Below are 20,024 nucleotides of genomic sequence, written 5' to 3'. Positions count from 1 at the left end.
CAGAAGCGAGACGTGGGGAACCTTCCATTGAAGGAGATTATAACGGAGTAACTCAACTCGGGGAGACGCAATCAAACATCTTGGGACTTGTTAATTACAGAAATCTGCGTTGATTAATCGTAAGGGTGAACTCCGCTAAGTCCTCCACATATATAAATAAAAATCTTATTTTTTTTTTAAATTAGACAAATAAGTGCAAAATAGCTGAATTCTAAATAAATTGCATAAAGTTTTTCAAATAAATTCAAGATTGTACATAGTAATAAAAAATAAAAAAAATTATTAACGGATAGAGGCATAACTAATCAAAAACAATATCAACATTAACAAGTTTCAATTACAATAATTCTATTGATCCCAACAATATTGTTTTATTAGACGTACCATAAAGGAATTCTCGATTAAATTGAGAAATGAGATATTATGAAACTTTGATTGGTCCCACGATTCCTGTTGCACTCGCGGGGCCTGAGGCCATATTTGCACGGCGCTACCGGAAGGGATGTCGATAGGCATGCGTAAATATATCAGCGACGACCTCTCACCATGACCCTCAGTCACGGATTCCTGCACGGTCATATATAATAAGCAGCGGAACTTTCATTAACAGCTCAAGCGCGCGCGCGTGCGAAATTTCATACGTCGATATACTTTAACATCAGAATCTCTATCGTAAACATATAATTCGTTAAATCTGTGAGACATTACTAAAAGTAAACCCCACGAAAAATGGAACAAACAGCGTGAAACAAATAGGTAATAAACAATAAAAATAAAAAAGCAGATAAAAAAAGCAATTACAATTAAACAATAAATAGTAAATATGCATATCTTGTCAAAATGCTAAAATAACGTTATCTACGTATAATGGAGAATGTCATAAAAAAATTTATAAAATAAAAATAACTTTAACAAATCACATATTTTTGCACTAATTCAAAATTCTAAGCAAAAAATTGAAATATAAATATATTCTTAGAATTATATATAATTAAAAATTAAGTGCACCAAGCTTCACACAATCTTACTTTCTAGTATTTCTTAGTAATTATATGGACCACTTAATAGAATAGCTAAGAATAAGTATCAAGATACTTAATACTAAAATTTAAAGAGTTAGGTGCATAAAAGTTATTATTTAACTTTTCTTAAATGAAGATCGGTTCCAAACGCTATAACCAAAAGAACAAATCGCAGATTTTTGTTTATTATAATTTAATGGTATCTCTTTTATGCAATACGTCAATCAGTTAACATCATTAAAGAGTTGCTACAAGAAATTTACCGACTTATTCTAAAGTACATCGGCAGGTTATATACTGGCGATTGCAAGTGCACGTGTAAATATCTCAAAGATGACCTCACGCCGTGAGGCTCACGGCACGATCTGAGAAGTGCCGGTCCGTATTCGACTGCACGTTTTACCGATATATATGTATAAATGGACGCATGTTTTACCAATATATATATATAAGTGGACGCGATCATTAATTAATATCTTCCGGGACCAGGACGAGTCATGAATCAACGCCCGCCGCCTCTTGGCGCACGGCGCGGCGTCTTCTCACGTCATGGGATTGCGAACGAAATATCTCGCCGCCGCGCCGCCGTGTTGTTGTGATGATCATAGGAATGATAAACAATGCGATACGATTATTAATCACCGACCAGCCGATCCAGCGTAATTAGCTCGCGCAAGTCAATGCACTCGTGTGAAAAAGTTCTATCCGCGAAAATTGAGTTCGCGTTGGTTCTCGGTTGTGATCGGTACCGCGTACTTTCTACCAGTTTAAGATAATTTACAGTTTGTATAAATGGATCGCTGTCATGTACTCTATTTGTTATTTTATAATAATCCTACACTGAAAAAAAATAGTTAGATCCAAGAAAATATTTTTTCACATAGTACCAATGGCCTTATTTACTTAATATAATCACATATTTATTTAGAATTAGATATTTTTACTTAAGTAAAGATAAATATGTGATTATATTAAGTAAATAAGGCCATTGGTACTATGTGAAAAAATATTTTCTTGGATCTAACCATTTTTTTTTTCAGTGTAAAATATTGGTGAAAGCAAAGATGCGAATAATTAATGTTTATTTATGCTTTGGAATTTCTTGCTAACTGAATTACAATAGTATGTCAAATCTTGAATTTTCAAATGGAGATTATTGATTCTAAATGTGATCATTTAAATGTAAATGTATAAAGATCTTTTTGTTAATTTCTGTTAATTCTAATACAAACTTTATTTAATCAAGAAATTAGCTGTAAAATGTTAAATCAATGTTATTTTAGAACAGTTTTACTATATTCTAGTAATATCGATTATATTATTAATTTAGTAATAATATTCTCTAATATGTTACAACTTATCAATCATTTATCAATTATCGATTATCAATTAACATGTAGGTACGGAGTATCTCAGAAATTAAGCATGTTATTTAAAATACCAGGAAATTGAAAATTTAGTTAAAAATAATAATATTTTAATATCGATCAATATATGTGCAAGTTCTTGCGCGTTAAATAAAGCAAATAATATATTCTATTTATGTTTAGGTATTGAAATTGACTTACTATCATTTCTTTAGTTCGGGATAAATTCTGCTTCAAGATAATCTCATCAAATTTGAGATTTATTCGATAAAGATAGATAAAATTTAAAATCTTTAAATTATGCAGATATCCAATATCCGATATTTTTAGATAAACCAAGTCTTGATGTCTCTTCTCTACAAAATTCGAGCTACTAATTTGGTTAGTTATCGATTTAATTATGTCAGTTAATATTAAGCTTAGCTATAACAAGCACACGTGCGTCATATATTGCCACGTGTCACACGTGAGAATACGCCTTCGTACTATTGGGTCGAACACGCGGACGAGGACAATAAGGACCGAAAGTACGATTGAAATCGCTCGACCGATAAATTATACAAGATACGAAACGCGACGGGGATGAATTCATCCTCTCGTTCTTACTTCCGCATCATTGATTCGCGTATGGCGCGTATTTTATTGCCATCCCCTTCACATTGCTCTTATTACCTCGATGCAACGAAGACGTCGCGTTTCACATATCATACGACCGTAAAACTATTCGTACCAGCAATTTGTAACATTATTTATTTCAATATTACTATATTGATATTTTCATAACAAATATTATCAGTATTAATATTTTGATTCGATATTAGTCAGCTTGAAAAAGATCGTGAACAAAAAGTTAAAGCTAGTGCTGTGAATAAACGTAAACGCGTTAATTTTTCAAGTACTCGGTATACCTTTTAAAATAATTATTAGCAATGATTGTAATTTATCACATTAGAAGAACTTTTCTCTTTCCCCATTATTCGATACAATACCATAAAATATCATTTTTAGAGAATATCATAGAGTATAGGCTATGACACAATACAAAAGTACAGGCAATAAGAACAGGCAATAAACAAAAATTCGTTAATTATAACCTAAAAAATTCGAATGCTATGATTGGTTGGCAACAGGCAATAAACATAGAATTTCCAACGTGATGGAAACTTTGTGTTTATTATTGTCATTGTTTATTCTGCATTTATATATGATTCCTGATTTCTATTCCCTGTTCCTATTGCCTGTACTTTTGTATTCTGTCATGCCCTTACGGTACTCGATATTGAATGCATAAAGATATTGATAGCCTATTAAAACTAACAATAAGTATTCCTACATGACCAGAGGAACAGTTCGTGACGAGATGATCTCATGAAACTAAAATAAAATAAGTTTGCGAGGAAATAAAGCGGAGATATAGTAGCTCGCGCCATTAACGATATTCTATCTTGCGCGCGAAAACTTTCTCTGGGAATAAAACATTTAATTTGCACAAAACTCTTATTATTTGAACTTTACTTTTCATGGAAATCGTATTATTGCATATCTCAGAAACAATCAATATGTATAAGAAGAGTGAAAGATAATAGGCATTCATAAATAATACATAAAACAAAAATAACAGACATTCATTCTCTTAGAAACTATCACAATCCAATATATGCATCATTATAAATATTCATATCATTATTATTGTGTTACTGTCATTATCAATGTTATTATCATATATTTTCATTATCGTATATATATAATTGTAATTTTTATTAAAAATATTAATTCTAAAAAAATAGATATACGATAATTCAGTTTATTATATCACTCTTACTATATATTATTATTTCTGCATCTAATATATAAGCATTTGTTTTCACCTTGTACATTCTTGTAACTGTGTATTAGTGATTCCTGGATCAGTTTTCTGGATCTAAATAAATCTTCTCCTAGCGATAATAAGCGCGCGCTCACGTAAATCGACTTGACCTATCGAACAAGCTGATCGGGCGCTCTCGAGAGGAACATTAGCGAGGCGCGCGCTCGAGGCGAGGTCTCGCCAAGATAATCCATTTCCGTTGAAATGGCAAAAGGCGTATTACGTCGCGAGCTTCACAAAGGCGAATCACGAGCCACCCGACTCCGGATGTGCCGTTCCGAGTGTTAAACGTCCAAAGTAGGGTTACACGTCGCCGTTTACGAGACCGATAAATCTCAGAGGGGCATCACGGGAGTCGCGGATAGAGATTTCGCGTTCGCAGTATCGTAAATAATATAAATTTATAACGAGATATGACGTTACGGCGTAAAAACGTATAAACGTCGCGCCTACCGTGGTGTAGATGTACATGTGAAAATATAGAAGCGTGCAATGCGTATATAGAGACGCGTGGTGCTTCGCTTCCTTCTCTCCCCTTTCTTCCACCTCCCGATATTATGTACGTTATTACTCTATAAATACTATTATCTACAATAGAGGACGGCCAGCTATATTTATCGTTACTTTCTCTGTCGAGAGGACGGTGACTGCCGCTGCGAGATCGCGAACAAGAACGTGTTTCCTTTCTACCCGCGGGTAACTAATGACAAACTTCTGAAAAATAAATTAACGAGAAAGATTATTAACGGCTTTTGTAAATACAAACGTCTCTACATGTCAAAATTGAGAAAAAAAAAAAAGATTTGAAAGCTATACGTCTAGAGCGTAGAGAATGAGAAGTACAAATCTCTCTCAGTAAATCTCAATATCCGGATTAGGAAAAAAAAAGCGTAGAAATTCAGTCCGCGCCACGAGGATTCCCGTTCGTGATGATCCAACTAGCGATGCGGCTGTTCTTCTCTGCGAAAATTTCATAGGGATTGCTTTAATAGCGATGCGCGATAATGCCACTATCCACGATCCCCAATTCTGCGAGTACACGCCGTTCATGCAGGTTTTTTGGGCGAACCGTTTGACTCTATCGCCTATCGCGGAGCCAATTAAATCGCTCGTTGTAACATTTATGCGGCGCGCTGTTGTATCGTGTGTTTTGATTCACGAGCGTGATAATCGTATGGTGATCGCGATTAATTTAACGATCATGCCCTACGATGATCGAGGAAGACTTTGGGTATATACATATACGCGGGCGTGTGCTTCGACGAGATGGTGGGCGCGTGCATGTGTACGTGCAGTATGCAACTACTGAACTTTGCCATTTGATCCTGCTTCGCCCCGTTAAGTTCAGGGTTGCTGAACTCCTTGCCTCCAGCGTCGAAGAGATTGGGAGGAAGCAAGTAGCGCTAAGCGTCGAGCTATGTTTCGCTAATCGATGACTTTATAACGCTGATCGCCTCAGTTATTTTACGTAGAAATTCTCCATTATCACATAATTATGAAGCAGTATAGAGAGATTGGGGAACTTTTATTAGATAATTTTGCAACAACTTGCACGCTAAGTCGAACCACTCTTCGCTGTTAGTGTCATTTATTCATGTAGCGTGGCAAATATAGTACGCTATTCCCCAATATCGCATTTTCATTAGATCTATTGGGTTTAGATAATTTGCCGAGTAATAACGTAACCGCCAGTATTCCGTCATGATCAATAATTAATTCAATCGAATCCCCAAAATCGCATTAATAGTTAATGATTTTACTTTAAGGACTATTTCATTTAGAAATTTATGTGAAGATTTTCTCTCCGCTGGATCGCAGAAGACAATTATAATTTGATAGAGTTAAAGAAATTATCAAAAGTAATTAAGTTCGAGCACTGACCTTTTTGAGGTGTCCCTTATTGGTGCCTACGAAAACCACGGTGTAATCGCCGGTTGAAGTGGCCGCCACAGCCGTCAGGTGAGTTTCGAATGTCAAAACTGCAGTCGCACCCATCGGCTCCTCGCCGCCTAAAGGCGTGTTTACGTCGAGGCCGCAGAAATCTTCGCCGATCGTTTGCAGTTTCTGTAAACAAAAACGAACAAGACTCAATAAGTTGTATGCGGAGAGTATAATATTTGATAACGGGTAATTATCACAAATATCGATTATATAAGTACATATATGATTGATTTTAAATACTATGAGAGAAACCGTAATTTTATCGATTGATTGTAATAAAGATATTTATAAATGTTTGGTACGTAAATTATGACTTACGTAAAATTAATATATGTGTCATGTACGGTAAAGTTTAATTAATTACGGTAATAAATGTAATAAATAGGTAATAATTAAACGTAATAATTTCGATTCGATAGAAGTTACAAGTGCGACAGGTAATATTAACTAAACATGTGTATATATATTATTATAAATACTTAATTAATAATAAATAATAATAAATATTAATTAATTAATTTATTATATATATATATATTTTTTAGATAAATTGCAGTTAAAATTTTTTTTCAACCACGTTCAACCACTTAATTATCTTTCAAGTGAGCCGTAATATTTAATATTTCTCTCTCGGAGAAACATAAAATAAAGTAAAGTAGATAAATAAGACTGGCAAGGAAAGCAAAAGTGTTCTAGGATTAAAAATTAAAAGCTTACTTTATAACTAATTCACCGCCTCGGGAAATAGGCCGCGGTTAATTTTACTTGCAAATTCTTAGCCTCGTGCGTTAGAGCGCGAAGTGCGACAACATAAATCCATTTTTCGCGCTAACAGGAAATTGTAAAATCACTCATCCTTCGGACTGTCCCACATATATGTAAAATATTATTAAAATCTGAATTTTCTGCCGAGTACGTTGTCTCTTTTTTGCGGTGTGCTCTCTTGTCAGACGTAAAACTGTTATATCTTTTATCGGAATTAAAGTTAAATATTTGTTTATTACATTTCATACGCTGGCATAGGTTTATAATAAAAAAAAATAACACACCGTTAAATCAATATTTCTAAAGTTAAATGTGTCATCAGCATGAAAAATATATGCATTTAGCTTTTAAAGCATAACGAAGAGAAAAAACCAATTCTACTAGAAGCATGAGTCCATATCATAAACATATAAAAATAATTGTACAATTTTTTAATACATTATTAGATTAATCATTGGGGATAGTACATCTATTATAATAAGATGATATATTGTTGAAAAGTATCTCGAAAGTCTGAAAAAAATATTGAATTAAAAAAAAATTAATCTATTACGATAAATAAAATGTCTCAACGTTAGTATTTGTAACTAAATAAATTATGTAGTTATTTTGTCGAGAGATCAAGAGTATGAAACTCTCGTGTTGCGAGGTCAAACTGTCTAGGAAGGATATACCGGAAAGTGACCTGTGTGTAGTGCGAATCTCGGTGGACACAGAATCGAGGGAGTGATTTCGCCGAGTCGGAACGCGCTTCCTTTTTCCGGTGGAAAAGCGGTAGGTTAGCGAAGCGCGAAACCAGGAAAAAACATCCGCGGCTAAAATATCGCGGCGAGACGGGCCGCGATAAATTATCGCAGCGCCGACGATTAATTCTTGCCGGACCGGCGATTAATCGCGTCCTACGACACAGAGATACGATATTTTATTGCCCTTTACCAAACGTTTCTTTTTCCTCCACATCGCGAAGCTTGAAACACGAGAAGCGCGCGAGACATGCCAGAGCTCGAACAAATCCTCTCCCGTGTTCTGCGTGACGTATACAGAAGGTGTATTATATAATGCATTATCCGCGGTCAGGCCGGACTGCGTTGGAGTTAACAATCACTTATAGAAATTTCTCTTTCTTTGACATTATAGCAATTATATATACACGTTACATTATAACCCGTTGTACCTATTATATACTAACACATACAGCTTTTAAGAAAAATTAGCTTTAACAGTAGAGAGAGAGAGAGCGAGAAAACGTCGATGTCTTCATTTGGAATCTTTTGTCTCTTTAATTAACCGAAAATTTCTAAGTGAGACCATCGATGACTAATTACAGCATGTTTAGCGAACGACATTTGGGCGACATTTACGCCGCTCGAAATCGCTTCTTGACCGTACGTTCCTCTTTTGTGCGTTTCGAAGACATTCGCCTTTCCTAAGGGTGGCCCCATGTACGTCGACAGATAGGATAATCCACCACCCGGGTGTGTTGTGTGTGCGCATACAAAGGCGTACCTATATGTATCCACATCAGCGAACAAACCAGCGAGCTCGTTCGCGGCGGGAGTCCCGTGCGAAGTCGGCTCTATTTGCATTCTAGGGTCGGTTTCGCCACCCCGTACACACGCACGCACGCACGCACGCACGCACGCACGCACGCACGCATACGCGCACGCCGCGGCGAACAATTATTTGCATTCCCGGCGCTAATACGACGGTGCGGAAGGGGCGTCGCGGCGCATTCTCGCTGCGGCCGTCCTCGCGGCGACGGCAATAATTACGGAAAATCAGCGACGGCGGTACGTCCTTGCGCAAAACCGCGCCTAAAGCTGCATCCGCGCGTATGTGCAACGCATCCAATTTAAATACGCAAACGTTCGCGAACGAGATGCAAACCGCAATACAAGTTAAAACAATTTGTTCTTCTATATATATGTGTATAAGTCAAAGCTGGTAATAATAATTATTAAAATAATAAATATATTAATACATTAATAATTTACAGCATGTTGGGGCATTTTAAAGAGATTTGTGTACATTCAAAGGTACGCAGTTTAAAACCGTATGAAAACTGTGAAAGATAAATGAACACACTCTTTAATATTTATCGTACTCGTACTATATGTCCTTAATTTGTATCTTATACAGAAGGCAAGTATAAAAAATCGGAGCACTTTTAAAATTAAAAGGGCCATGATTTGATATACGAGTGCGCGGTAATACGAACAAATATTCGTTAATAGTAGTTCGAGCGGAGCTCTTTATGCGCGCGTGCAGCAATTTGCATGTTTAGCGAGGGCCGCAACTATGTACCGTTTCTCACTAATTTTAATTCCGGCGGTAAAAAGATGTTAATGCGCGACGTTAATATTCAACCTTAAATATTCGCGCGCGCGAGACTTGGAGTTTGCTGGATTTACTCTTTATATTTTCCATGCAAAGGACGAGACTTAAAAAATTCATAGTATGCAAAATTCTGCGTCGGCTTTTAATATCTCAGGCACAAAGCCGCTATGTCAATGCTTTGACACACTTGATATTCATATGTTATCTGGCGAAAAACCTCGAGTGCGATGAATTATTCCCGACACGAGGATGGGATGAAGAGGGGCGGGCGCGCTCGAGATTTCTCCACCGGGCGGCCCCCCCGTCCTTCGTCATTTAATTTGAGATGAAAGAGAATAAACAGCTTAAGTGCGCGAGTGAGCTGATCGTTGGTCGATTGGTTGAAAATGAAATAATCGGCGGCGCGGCGCAGCTGTAGCTACGCGATTGAGTGATTTTAACGACAGCCAAATCGGTGCGTAACTAATATCAGGATCAAAGGACGCGCGCTGCTCGACGCTCGCCTTGCGACAGGTTTACCGAGATGAATATACATGTGTACGCGGAATGTGGTACATCTATACATAGGCACTCCTGGACGATTAACGTCAATAGAACTAATTATCGATCCCCCCGGTACCGCTTTGATTCAAGGTATATATCTACACATATATTCGCTAAGCAAAGTCAATATGTACGGAGATAACTTCGGAATGCGATATTCGCGTTTCGTTTCTCCGCTATTTTTTTCTTTTTTTACGATTCGAAACGTATTTCCTGTTGACTGATACCGTTGAGCAATAAAAAAGCGTACCCACGGCTGTTATTACAAACGTGCAATCATTCTCGAAAACGTAAATATACGCACACGCTGTTCTGTCATTCTGATAAAATGTTTTCCAACGAAAAACTTCGAAACTTTTGTGTCCTGTTGTAATCTGATAAAAAGACGTATATACATACATACATACATATATATATATATATATATAATTTTTACAAATGTTTTCGTATCGATTCCTAAAACTAGCTTGTTATTGATGCCGCAGATATGTACTGAGATAACTATCTACAGTCCACAGAAATAAATTTTCTTTCATTTTTTAGCGTCTTGTGTTAAACTTTTAATGCCTTAGTTAAGGGCCGGTTGTTCCAACCTGTTGGTAAGCTAACTAATAGTTAAATCATATGTCTATCTTTGTCTTATGTAAAGGATAAACAAAGACATATACATGATTTAACTATTAGTTATTATAGTTTACCAACAGGTTGGAACAACCGGCTCTAAGTCACGTAAATGTTTTCCACACGGACTGAAGCAAGATAAAGGAAGTAAATGCATCAAAGAACTTGTCTTTCAAATTTCAGAAGTTAGATAATAATTTATCAATAACTATTGAACGCACGTCTTCTGGCCATCAATTGAAACATTAGCGTTAACTGATATATGAGGAAATTTGCAGCGTTCGACCACGTGCAAGTAGACGCGAATCGGTACCTCGAAGTACGGTTTCCGACAAATCTCCGCCGTCATGCGAGATGAAAGCGTCGACTGCGGGCGCTAATCTCGTCCGACGGCGAAATCGAATGAGAGCCCTGCAATTTTCGAAAATATGAAAATGTCGACGGGCCAGGCAATGAAATCGCAAACGCGGCCGGCGCTCGTGCGCCATATTTCGCCGTTCGGCAATCCGATTAAGGAGGACAATCCGTTCTCTCTACCGCCGCAGCAATTTTTCGCGTCGTCGCCGAGTCCCCGTCGAAATCTCATTTTCCAAAAAAAAAAAAAAAAAAACCGCTCCTCGTCGATTTACCCGTCGTGTCGATCTGCGAGCGACGACGGACGGTGCGATTTCGAAAATGTCGAGAGCACGGCACGATCGCCGCATTTTCTCTTCTTCGATCCTCCCGTCGACGTCGTCGTCGTCGTCTATTCCACCTTGGTTTCCTTTCGATCCTTCGCCTCTCTTCCATCCTGGTTTTCCGCCAATAATTTCGACTTTCGTGCACGGCACCTCTCGCTGTCGTCACCTGACGATATTTCTCAGGGAGTACGTGACACGAAGGTCTTTTGGTAACATAAATCGACGCCTTCGCCGATATATGTAAGGCAAATATTTTCATCTCGTGGTTACTATATTTATTTTATCTGAATATGCTGATTTAATGCAGATAAACTGCAATTTCAACTTGCTGCGATGGATTTTTTAATGCTAAGGTGATTCAACTATTACAGTTATTAAAGGTGATTACAAAAGACAAAAATTATAATTTACAATGTTCATATTACGATGTAGTTTGACGAACATATGTGTATAATTTATTTTTAAAAAGCAAACTGAATTTAGAAGATTAAAAAATTCAGTTACGAAATGAAACTTCTCCATTTGCTCAGGAGTAACATTAAATTCGTAATAGCTCATATGTCGCACGGTAATATTTAAAGTTTAAACGAACACATCGTTACAGCTTTTAAAAAGATAATGTCAAAAATTTTCACGTAGGGGTAAATAATTTGATATTACGGTTTGCGCGCGCGCTTAAATGAATAGTTAAACTACGATTGGAAGAAGAAGTACACGCCGCTCCTGTAAACGTTGCATCATTTATGGAGAGGCGTGCTCATAACTCACGATTATTCATGTGCCATCAACGCTACGAAGGAATGCATCATACGGAGCGCCAGCGCAAATTATTTTCCCAATTAACCCTACTCGGCTGCATGTTTCGTATAATTCGTAATAACATGTATATCGCGGTCGGCTTGCACGACGCGACTGCGATAGGTAACGTTAAAGCCGGTTCTACAATACGTCGCAAACGATGGCAACTGCTAGTTGAAAAGTGTTATTTCTGATTGCTAATTGCCAGTTATTACTGTCACCGAAAAAGTTAAAAGTTCGCCAACTCTCTTTTGACAACCGCAATTGACAAGCGCAACGTGGAAATAACACTTTTCAACTAGCAGTTGCCATCGTTTGCGACGTATTGTAGAACCGGCTTAGGTTTAGGAGCGAACTAACAAACGGTAATCGGACAATGAGCGTCGTATAATCCGCAGGAAAGTACGCACGACGCTAAATTATCGTAACATTCGCCGTCGTAATGGTATCAGCGAAACGATCTTAACGACGTTGCGTGTCGCAACGGTAACAATGTGCGCGGATTGCCGCGCGCGTATTTTTTGCATCGCAACGTGCGCTCGCCGCGCATTCCGCGACGTTTTCCGCGGCGAGATCTCTCTTTTCCAGGGCGATACTAAGCGAGTGATTTAGGAGAACAGTCGGAGGCAGCGGGCGCCGGTGGCCGCCGACAAAATGGCGAGCGCGTATCGAGTTATTGGGCCACCTATCGCGAGTGCTTCTCGATCCGTGGCGAAAGTCCGGCGAAATCGCTTCAACGCGATTGTTTTTCTATTGGATTTTGTATTACACCGCGCTACAATGTCCCTCTCTCGATACCTGCGTCACAAAATGCGCGAAATTTCTTTTACAGCGAAACGGATTTAATTGAATTTCTTTTTAATATATGATGCAATATTGCGAAAATCGTTCGTAACGATATTAATAGCATCATTTGTTTATAAAATTTAATGAATTTGCCCGAAAAATGGATGAAATATAACTTTCAAATGTACTCTCTCTCTTTTGGGGGTTTTCACAGCTGCGCGATGAATACAATATAAACTTATTATTACGTGCTTTTGTCGGTTACTTTTATATGTTTACATGCACAAATAAAGTACATTACGCTGTAATTAAAATATTATGAATTGTTTTGCACTTTAAAATATTGGAAATATTTTAGTAAAGTCTTTTTCATAACAAATTTGCTTTGTAATATTAGAAAATATTGTTTCCCTCCCATTTTATTTTATCAGTATTTTTATTTTAGATTTAATTGTATAAAATCGCTATTTCAATCGAGTTTACAGAAAATCTGCACATTTACAATAAAACATATCGCACAGTCTGAAATATCGCATTTTAAACGAGTATAGCTTTCACTTAATTTTTACATAAAAACCAGGATACCTGGTTAATAAAATTTTTATTTAATTGTTAAAAAAATAAGGAAGCTACAAATTGTTATGAATATGTTCTCGGTAATATCAGGAATCTCAAAGGAGGATACACAACTCCGGTCAGTACAGTGTGAGAGAATAAAATCTTCATTATACTTTCGAGAGACAAGTTAATCGTACCGATAGCTTTCGTGGTCTCTGTGCTACTAGTGCTACAGCTACTAGCTACTACTGTCGCCGCCCGCCGGGCGGGCACTCCCCACTCCTCTCTCTCTAGCTCGCGCCTATATTTTGTTTACAAGCGATGCTCCGGGTGCATTCCTCCTATTATTCCAGGACACAAATCATAAGGATCCAAACATTAGAAGGACAAAACCGGTTTCGGAAAGTTTTAAAAAAGCTGCAGAGATGAAACACTCCGGAAAAATACGCTTTCTCTGAATGTGCTGCATACATCATTGACACACTCGAAATAACGAGTTATCGACAAAACACGAACGAAACATGACAGACCTATTCTCGTGGACATAATTTTCGCTCGACATAATCCGCTTCATTTTATTTCAATGACCGCGTTTTTGTCAATACGGGAAATTGATTCGCTTTGATGTTATCCTGCTCAACGGAACAGAACAAGAACAGATCGGGGTTGATTTATTTTTCCGTCGGCGATCGAGTTGTGTCTCAATACTCTCTCCGTCTTGTCTTTTCGCGTTATTACATCTTTCTCTCTTCGCGTAAAAAACAATGACGAATGATATTAACTTCTAGCGTGGCTCTCCCATCAAGAAGGATATCGCTCTCCTTTTCTTATCGCGATTGAGACCAGATTTTTTACAACATTTAATTATTCTCGGTGTAGATTTATTTAAGAAGCAATATTGCGAGATATAATCTTGATATATTTTACATTCATTGCTAAAGATGTTCAATCTAGGGATTTCACGAAGCGAGTTTGTAGCTTTTCAACATTATGCTTTTCGCATTTTGTCTTTTGTGACTCTGTTTTGATATAAAAGGATATTGAAAAAGTTCTCTTTTAGCATGTTATTATTATGGATGTAAACTGACCTATTCGATATGGATGGCTTTTATGTAAAAGCTCAGAAATAATATAAGCTTTCCAGTTTATTTAGCAAGCCTTTTTGTTTAACATTTAACTTAATACAAAAATAATCTAAATATATCTGTGTATGTATACAACACAAATAAATAATATTCGATAACTAAAAGATATAAATGGTAATATTTATTTAGCTTAAAATTTGTTGCAATCACATGAGTACGTAAAAGTTCCCACTTCAAAAAAGTTAAAACTCGCGCGCTTAATTCTTTTTATATAAAACTTATTTATAAAGCAACCAAATTGTTAAATAATACTCGAAGCAGAATCCGATCTTAAATTAGAATCCAATCTTAAAATAAGTCTTTTGGTGACTAATCAATTATTTTCTGTCACATCTTTTCTATGGCGTCAATTTAAAAACTTGAATTTATTCTCTTCTTATGTAATCTTCCATATAATACTAAAGTAGGTTTCCTAAAAATCCTACTTCGTACAACATTCATCAAAGATATAAGATTAAGAATTTAACAGATCTCAAAAAAGAACTAATTAGTTTTGCTCGGACGATTAATTTTATTCTAGCCCTTTCGTTACTTGGATCACGAATAAAATTATACGGTTTTCATGTTTCCCTCTTATATCGCTGAGCGTTTATAAGAGCAATACTGTTCGAAACGGATACGAGCTGGTTTCTAGCGCATCATCGGCGAAACGTGGGCGGACGAGACCCTCGGGTTATAAACTTCTGAAAGAAAGGAGGCGTGGTTTTATAACGATTTATTGCGCGCGGCCGTAATAGCGTGTAACGAGTCGGAAGTGGGTGCTTTTACTGCTTTCCCGCACGGAAAAAAAAACAAAAAAAAAATAAAAAAACCCGTGCGCACACGTTCAGACGAACGTTCGGGCGCGCGCGCGCTGTTTCGCAGTGAAACGGGCGATTTTGTTTCGGTTACCGGTGCGCAGCACTTCGCCTCTAATATGAGACAGTTAGGAGGATATATACGCCTTATATAGCCCTAGCCCAGGTCGTTCCACGGGTGTTACTTCGACGCGAAATTCCGCACGCGATACCTCGTAAAGTGAATCGAATAAGAGGCACGACCCTCCCCGATGCGAGAAAGCCAAGACATTTTTTCGCGGCGGGTGTTAGAAAAAAAGGATCACTTGAAATTTACAGTCCGAGTGACTCTAGAACTTCCAAAGTACGATTGAAGAATTGAATTCGTGAAGAATGTAGTATCAACACAAAATTAGTAATTCAGAAAACTCAGTCAATAAAGACACGTTTCATTAGTATTCTCTGATTAACAATGATAAGAAAAGATGAAAAACTAAGATATAATAGGCACAGAAAATTATTATGCCTATAATGATTGCTAATAATTTTTCAAATTATCTTTAATCTTTTCGTATCATGTTTTATCAATATTTTAATAATAATTTTTCATCAAATTTGACACTCGATACACTTCCCGTGAGCTATTATAAGCGTGGAGCGCTTTGTTCAATGTAGCGACTTCTCTGACAAAAAAAAAACGCGCGTAATGTATGGTGATTATGGCTCGATAATGATGTCGTTAAATTATATGAGTGCTGGCGAAGATCAGAAAGTGGGTAACAAAACTTGTAGATCTGACAATAAAAAATCATATTATATGGAATGCCATAGAGCTATTATATCATTTACAAATTCATCGAATTATTAAAAATCAATTTTTTTTTATAAAACACTTGATGAAAAATTTAATCTATTCACGACCTCATTTTCCAAAATTGAATAGTTTTACATAACAATAAATTTCAAAGTAAAGTATAACAATGTATAAATTATACAAACAATAAATTTTTCCATTACATGTCACATAATAATTTCTCTCGAAATTAAATAAATTTAGAAATTATATTTCCTTATTTATCTGCATTAAAGTTTGATTCGCGGAATATTTGTGCTTGTTATTTATTTATAATTCGAATTAGAGAGACGAAAACATTTCCGAATATATAATCCTATATATAACAAATATTTACTAATGGGTAATAGCACGAATTGTCTCTCGCCTCTACCTAGGCATCGATGGAAACTAATGCTTTGCAGGAACGACGGCGTGATAGTCCACTCGTTCCGAAGCTTTTAGCGATGCATCGCACATTAACGACTAAAGCTCTTCATCCCTTCATCGTTTTTACCGGTGTCCTTATGCGCAGTTCGCACGCTCGGCTTCAACGCGAAACACCGTCGCTCTCCTCAAGACACGGTAATAATGTCACAAGAGAAAAAAAAAAGATCGAGTGCCGCTCCATCAAAAAAACATCGCGTATGCTGCATCGTATACAGCATTAAGATATATAGAATACAATTCACTATATATCTATTAAAAAGATAACAAAATAGAATTATTTAATAAAATATGTAGGTAATAAAATAATCTCCTACAATCTAAATTAAATTAAATTATTATTACTTACGCGCGCAGTGCGCGCACGCGCATATAAGCCTATACATATATGTATATGTATATCAGGATTACACTATATCTTTGGAAAAGGCTGAAGTCAATTTGAGTTCGAACAAATATTCGAGTAATATACAGTGATTCCGTATCGAGCAAAGCCATAATCAGCTTGGTCGGGAATGCGATCCGGGTATTGAGTTGCTCATAAGAGAAAATGTTCCAACGAAAAGTGCAAACGATACGGAACGTGTTCGATATCGTCAGTGGCTATTTCGTTGCACTTTCAATCCCGCACGCCGGATATTTGGCCGCGTATTCGCCATATATATTCCGGAACGCTCGTAATACTCACGGCTTCGAAAACACCATGCATACGCGTTCGATCAATTTTCGAGAGCCGTCCCTAATGAGTAGTTACTTCAACGTTTAAACGCAAGATGCATTGATTATAAGAATCAACGGAGACTCGTATCTTTCATATTCATATATTTTAATATAGAACATCACATTTCTATAGTATTGCATATATTTAAATTATTAATATTATTATTAAATATATATATGATGAGATTTTAATGAGTTACAATGATATTTTGATGTTACCATATATTTTTAATTATCGTAACATGTACCCAATATATTTCAATGATATCATATATGTATCCTTTCTAAAAAAAGGCATGTTAAGTCGATAGTCGAATTTATTGTTGCCGCTTTTCCGCGATGCTGATTGGTTTTCTCGCTGCGCTTACTTCATTTGCAGCTGTCATCGTATATTTTGACAGTTGTGTGTATCAAGAAATTAATAGTGTAATAGTAATAGCATAATGTTAAAGCTAAATAGCGCGCGCGAAGCGCGCGTCTGTGGTGCTAGTAACATATTATAAAATTCAATTAATCAAAAGTTTGGCGTAATTGTATATTTTTAATTAGCAAACTGTTTTATTCAATTTAATAATTAATTATTACATTTTTATCACAATTTCCATGACCGACAAATAATCTCTTTTAATTGCAAATTTTTTAGTAATGTTTATAGAATCGTTTTTTTAATTATAGGAATTTAAATGAGACGGTATAACTTTTTAATTTTAAACATTAAATATCAAGATAACTTAGAATTAAATCAGAATTAAATCTCGAAGTTATACAAAGAATAAGATATTTGCAATCGAGCTGTAATTAAAGATTATTCAATCGCGAGAGCTCACTCTATTTGCCTTCGATCAATTATATAACATATTCAGAGTCATCAATTGTTGCAAAATAATTTGGAATAATACTCAAAGAATTTTCTCATGCACTGAGAAAAAGGATTTGCTGTATTAGCAAATATTTGTCATTATAGGGACAACAAACATTTTGATTTGCTGCGGGTAGCGAACTTTTTGCTATTGCAACAAAAGGTTGCTACCCGCAGCAAATCAAAATGTTTGTTGTCACTAATTTCTCTCAGTGTGTCTCTCGGAAGCAACGAAACTTCAACTTCACCATTGACGTCCGGGATACTGTCTGTATTCGTTTGCATTTACGATATTATAAGTAACGCATATACATAAATGCACTTGTCACCGCATTTTTTTCTGCGGGCGATACAGAAATCGCTCGTCGGTGTGTATCCACGATTTAATTATCGCAAACGACAATTGCATACGACGTCGAATTCCCTGTCTCGCTGCGCAATGAGAAACAATCTATCCGATCACTAAATTCTGATACCGCGCCCCGCCTGTCCAGTTACACAGCAATTAAATTCTAGCCCGCTTCCGTTTGCCTCGAATAGATAGATCGACTGGTGCACAATGCGCCTGTCGATGCACACGAAGCATTTCCTTCTCATCCTTTGTGAGTAACGTGACTCGAACCTGGAAGATCGCTCTCCCATTTCTGCTATTCGTAAAGAATAGCTCGATATTCGCCAGGTGTATCACCATTTTCATGGTATATTCTCGTTTCTTGAAATTCGCGATGTCACAGACTCGCGCGAAGAACGAAAATGTTAAAGAAAGGTTATTTAAGATTTACCTTATACTAGTTATAAAAAGAAGACAATGACCAAGTGCAAGAAATCACGAAACATGATAGTAGGTGAAATTCTTTAGATTACCCGATCGAATCGTCGTGAAAAAATGTAGAAAAAACGAAAAATTTTGTAAGTTTTAAAAAAATATTTATAATTTTTGCGTGGTAGATTATAATAGAAAACATATAATTTCTTTTTCAAAAAATATGATAGCACGAGCAAATTCTTTAAATATCGAATTCTTCAAATATCGAATTTCGATACTGCAATGCACATTTTTTCTCAATCTCGAATTCTACGATAAAACGGATGTAAAAAGATATTTATCTTACTTTAAACTACTCCATAACCCAAGGATTCAGAATTGGAAAGGACAATCGCGAGTATTTTCTTATAAACGTATATTGGATTGCCCATGTTACTAGCAATAACCGTAAATCAGTAATTTCCTCTCCTAAAACTCTCCTCTTTCCTTTTTTACAGGGAATAAAAAAGGTATTTAGCGGTGGTCTAAGTAGATCGCGTATATTTAGACATGGGCACTGTACAGGCAGACATCGCATCAGGCAGGTACGTCTATTGCAAACGAGAAGGCAGCGTAAAACGGGGGTGCCGCGGCGAGAGATTCACATAGAAAATCGCGCTTCCCTCGGATTTTCGTTGTCGTATTTCCCCCGGCGACCGTCTCCCTCTCCTAGACGGTGGCGCAATACTCGCTCTCTGCCGGAATGCTACCGAGGACAGCTGCCATCCCTCGTTCCATTGCGGGATCCCCGACTGGTAAGTTACCGCAGCGTACAGGGTAAACTTACCAATGGCATCCGAGTGGACGCCATCCTCGGTCACGTTTCCGCTCACGGTCTCGCCATTTGTTTGAAATCGCATAACGCTTACACGAGCCACCATTACCACCACCACCACCACCACACCGCCGCCGCCGCCACCGCCGCCGCCGCCGTCGCTGTTTCCTTCTTCTCACTCGATTTCCCACTCTATTTGTTTCAACCCTTCTCGCTATTCCTTATCTCGCGTCCCTATTCCCTCGCCTGCGAAAACCCTTTTTCTGGAGGACGTTGCCCTTCTCATTCTCGTATTTTCCCGTTATTTCGTTGCTGAAGGAAAACACGTTTGACGATCTGTCTGTGACGGCTGTCAAAGATAATTTGCAAAACGTTTGTAG

General features: G+C 37.0%; 1 protein-coding gene across 1 annotated transcript in view; it reads right to left on the bottom strand.

Moving 5' to 3' along the window:
• The window catches only part of Plexa (plexin A), a 186,717-nt gene that overhangs the window by 66,251 nt on the left and 100,442 nt on the right, over window positions 1-20,024 (bottom strand). Inside the window, exon 2 of the mRNA XM_071714882.1 lies at window positions 6,138-6,320. Coding sequence (XP_071570983.1) covers window positions 6,138-6,320 — 183 coding nt within the window. The remainder of the gene's footprint in view (window positions 1-6,137; window positions 6,321-20,024) is intronic.

Source organism: Temnothorax nylanderi, unplaced genomic scaffold (assembly GCF_030848795.1).
Source record: "Temnothorax nylanderi isolate EJ_2023f unplaced genomic scaffold, tnyl_v1.0 TNYL_tig0149_pilon, whole genome shotgun sequence".
NCBI lineage: Eukaryota > Metazoa > Arthropoda > Insecta > Hymenoptera > Formicidae > Temnothorax > Temnothorax nylanderi.
Note: the sequence above shows the minus strand (reverse complement) of the source record. Positions and strands in the feature narration are given on the sequence as shown.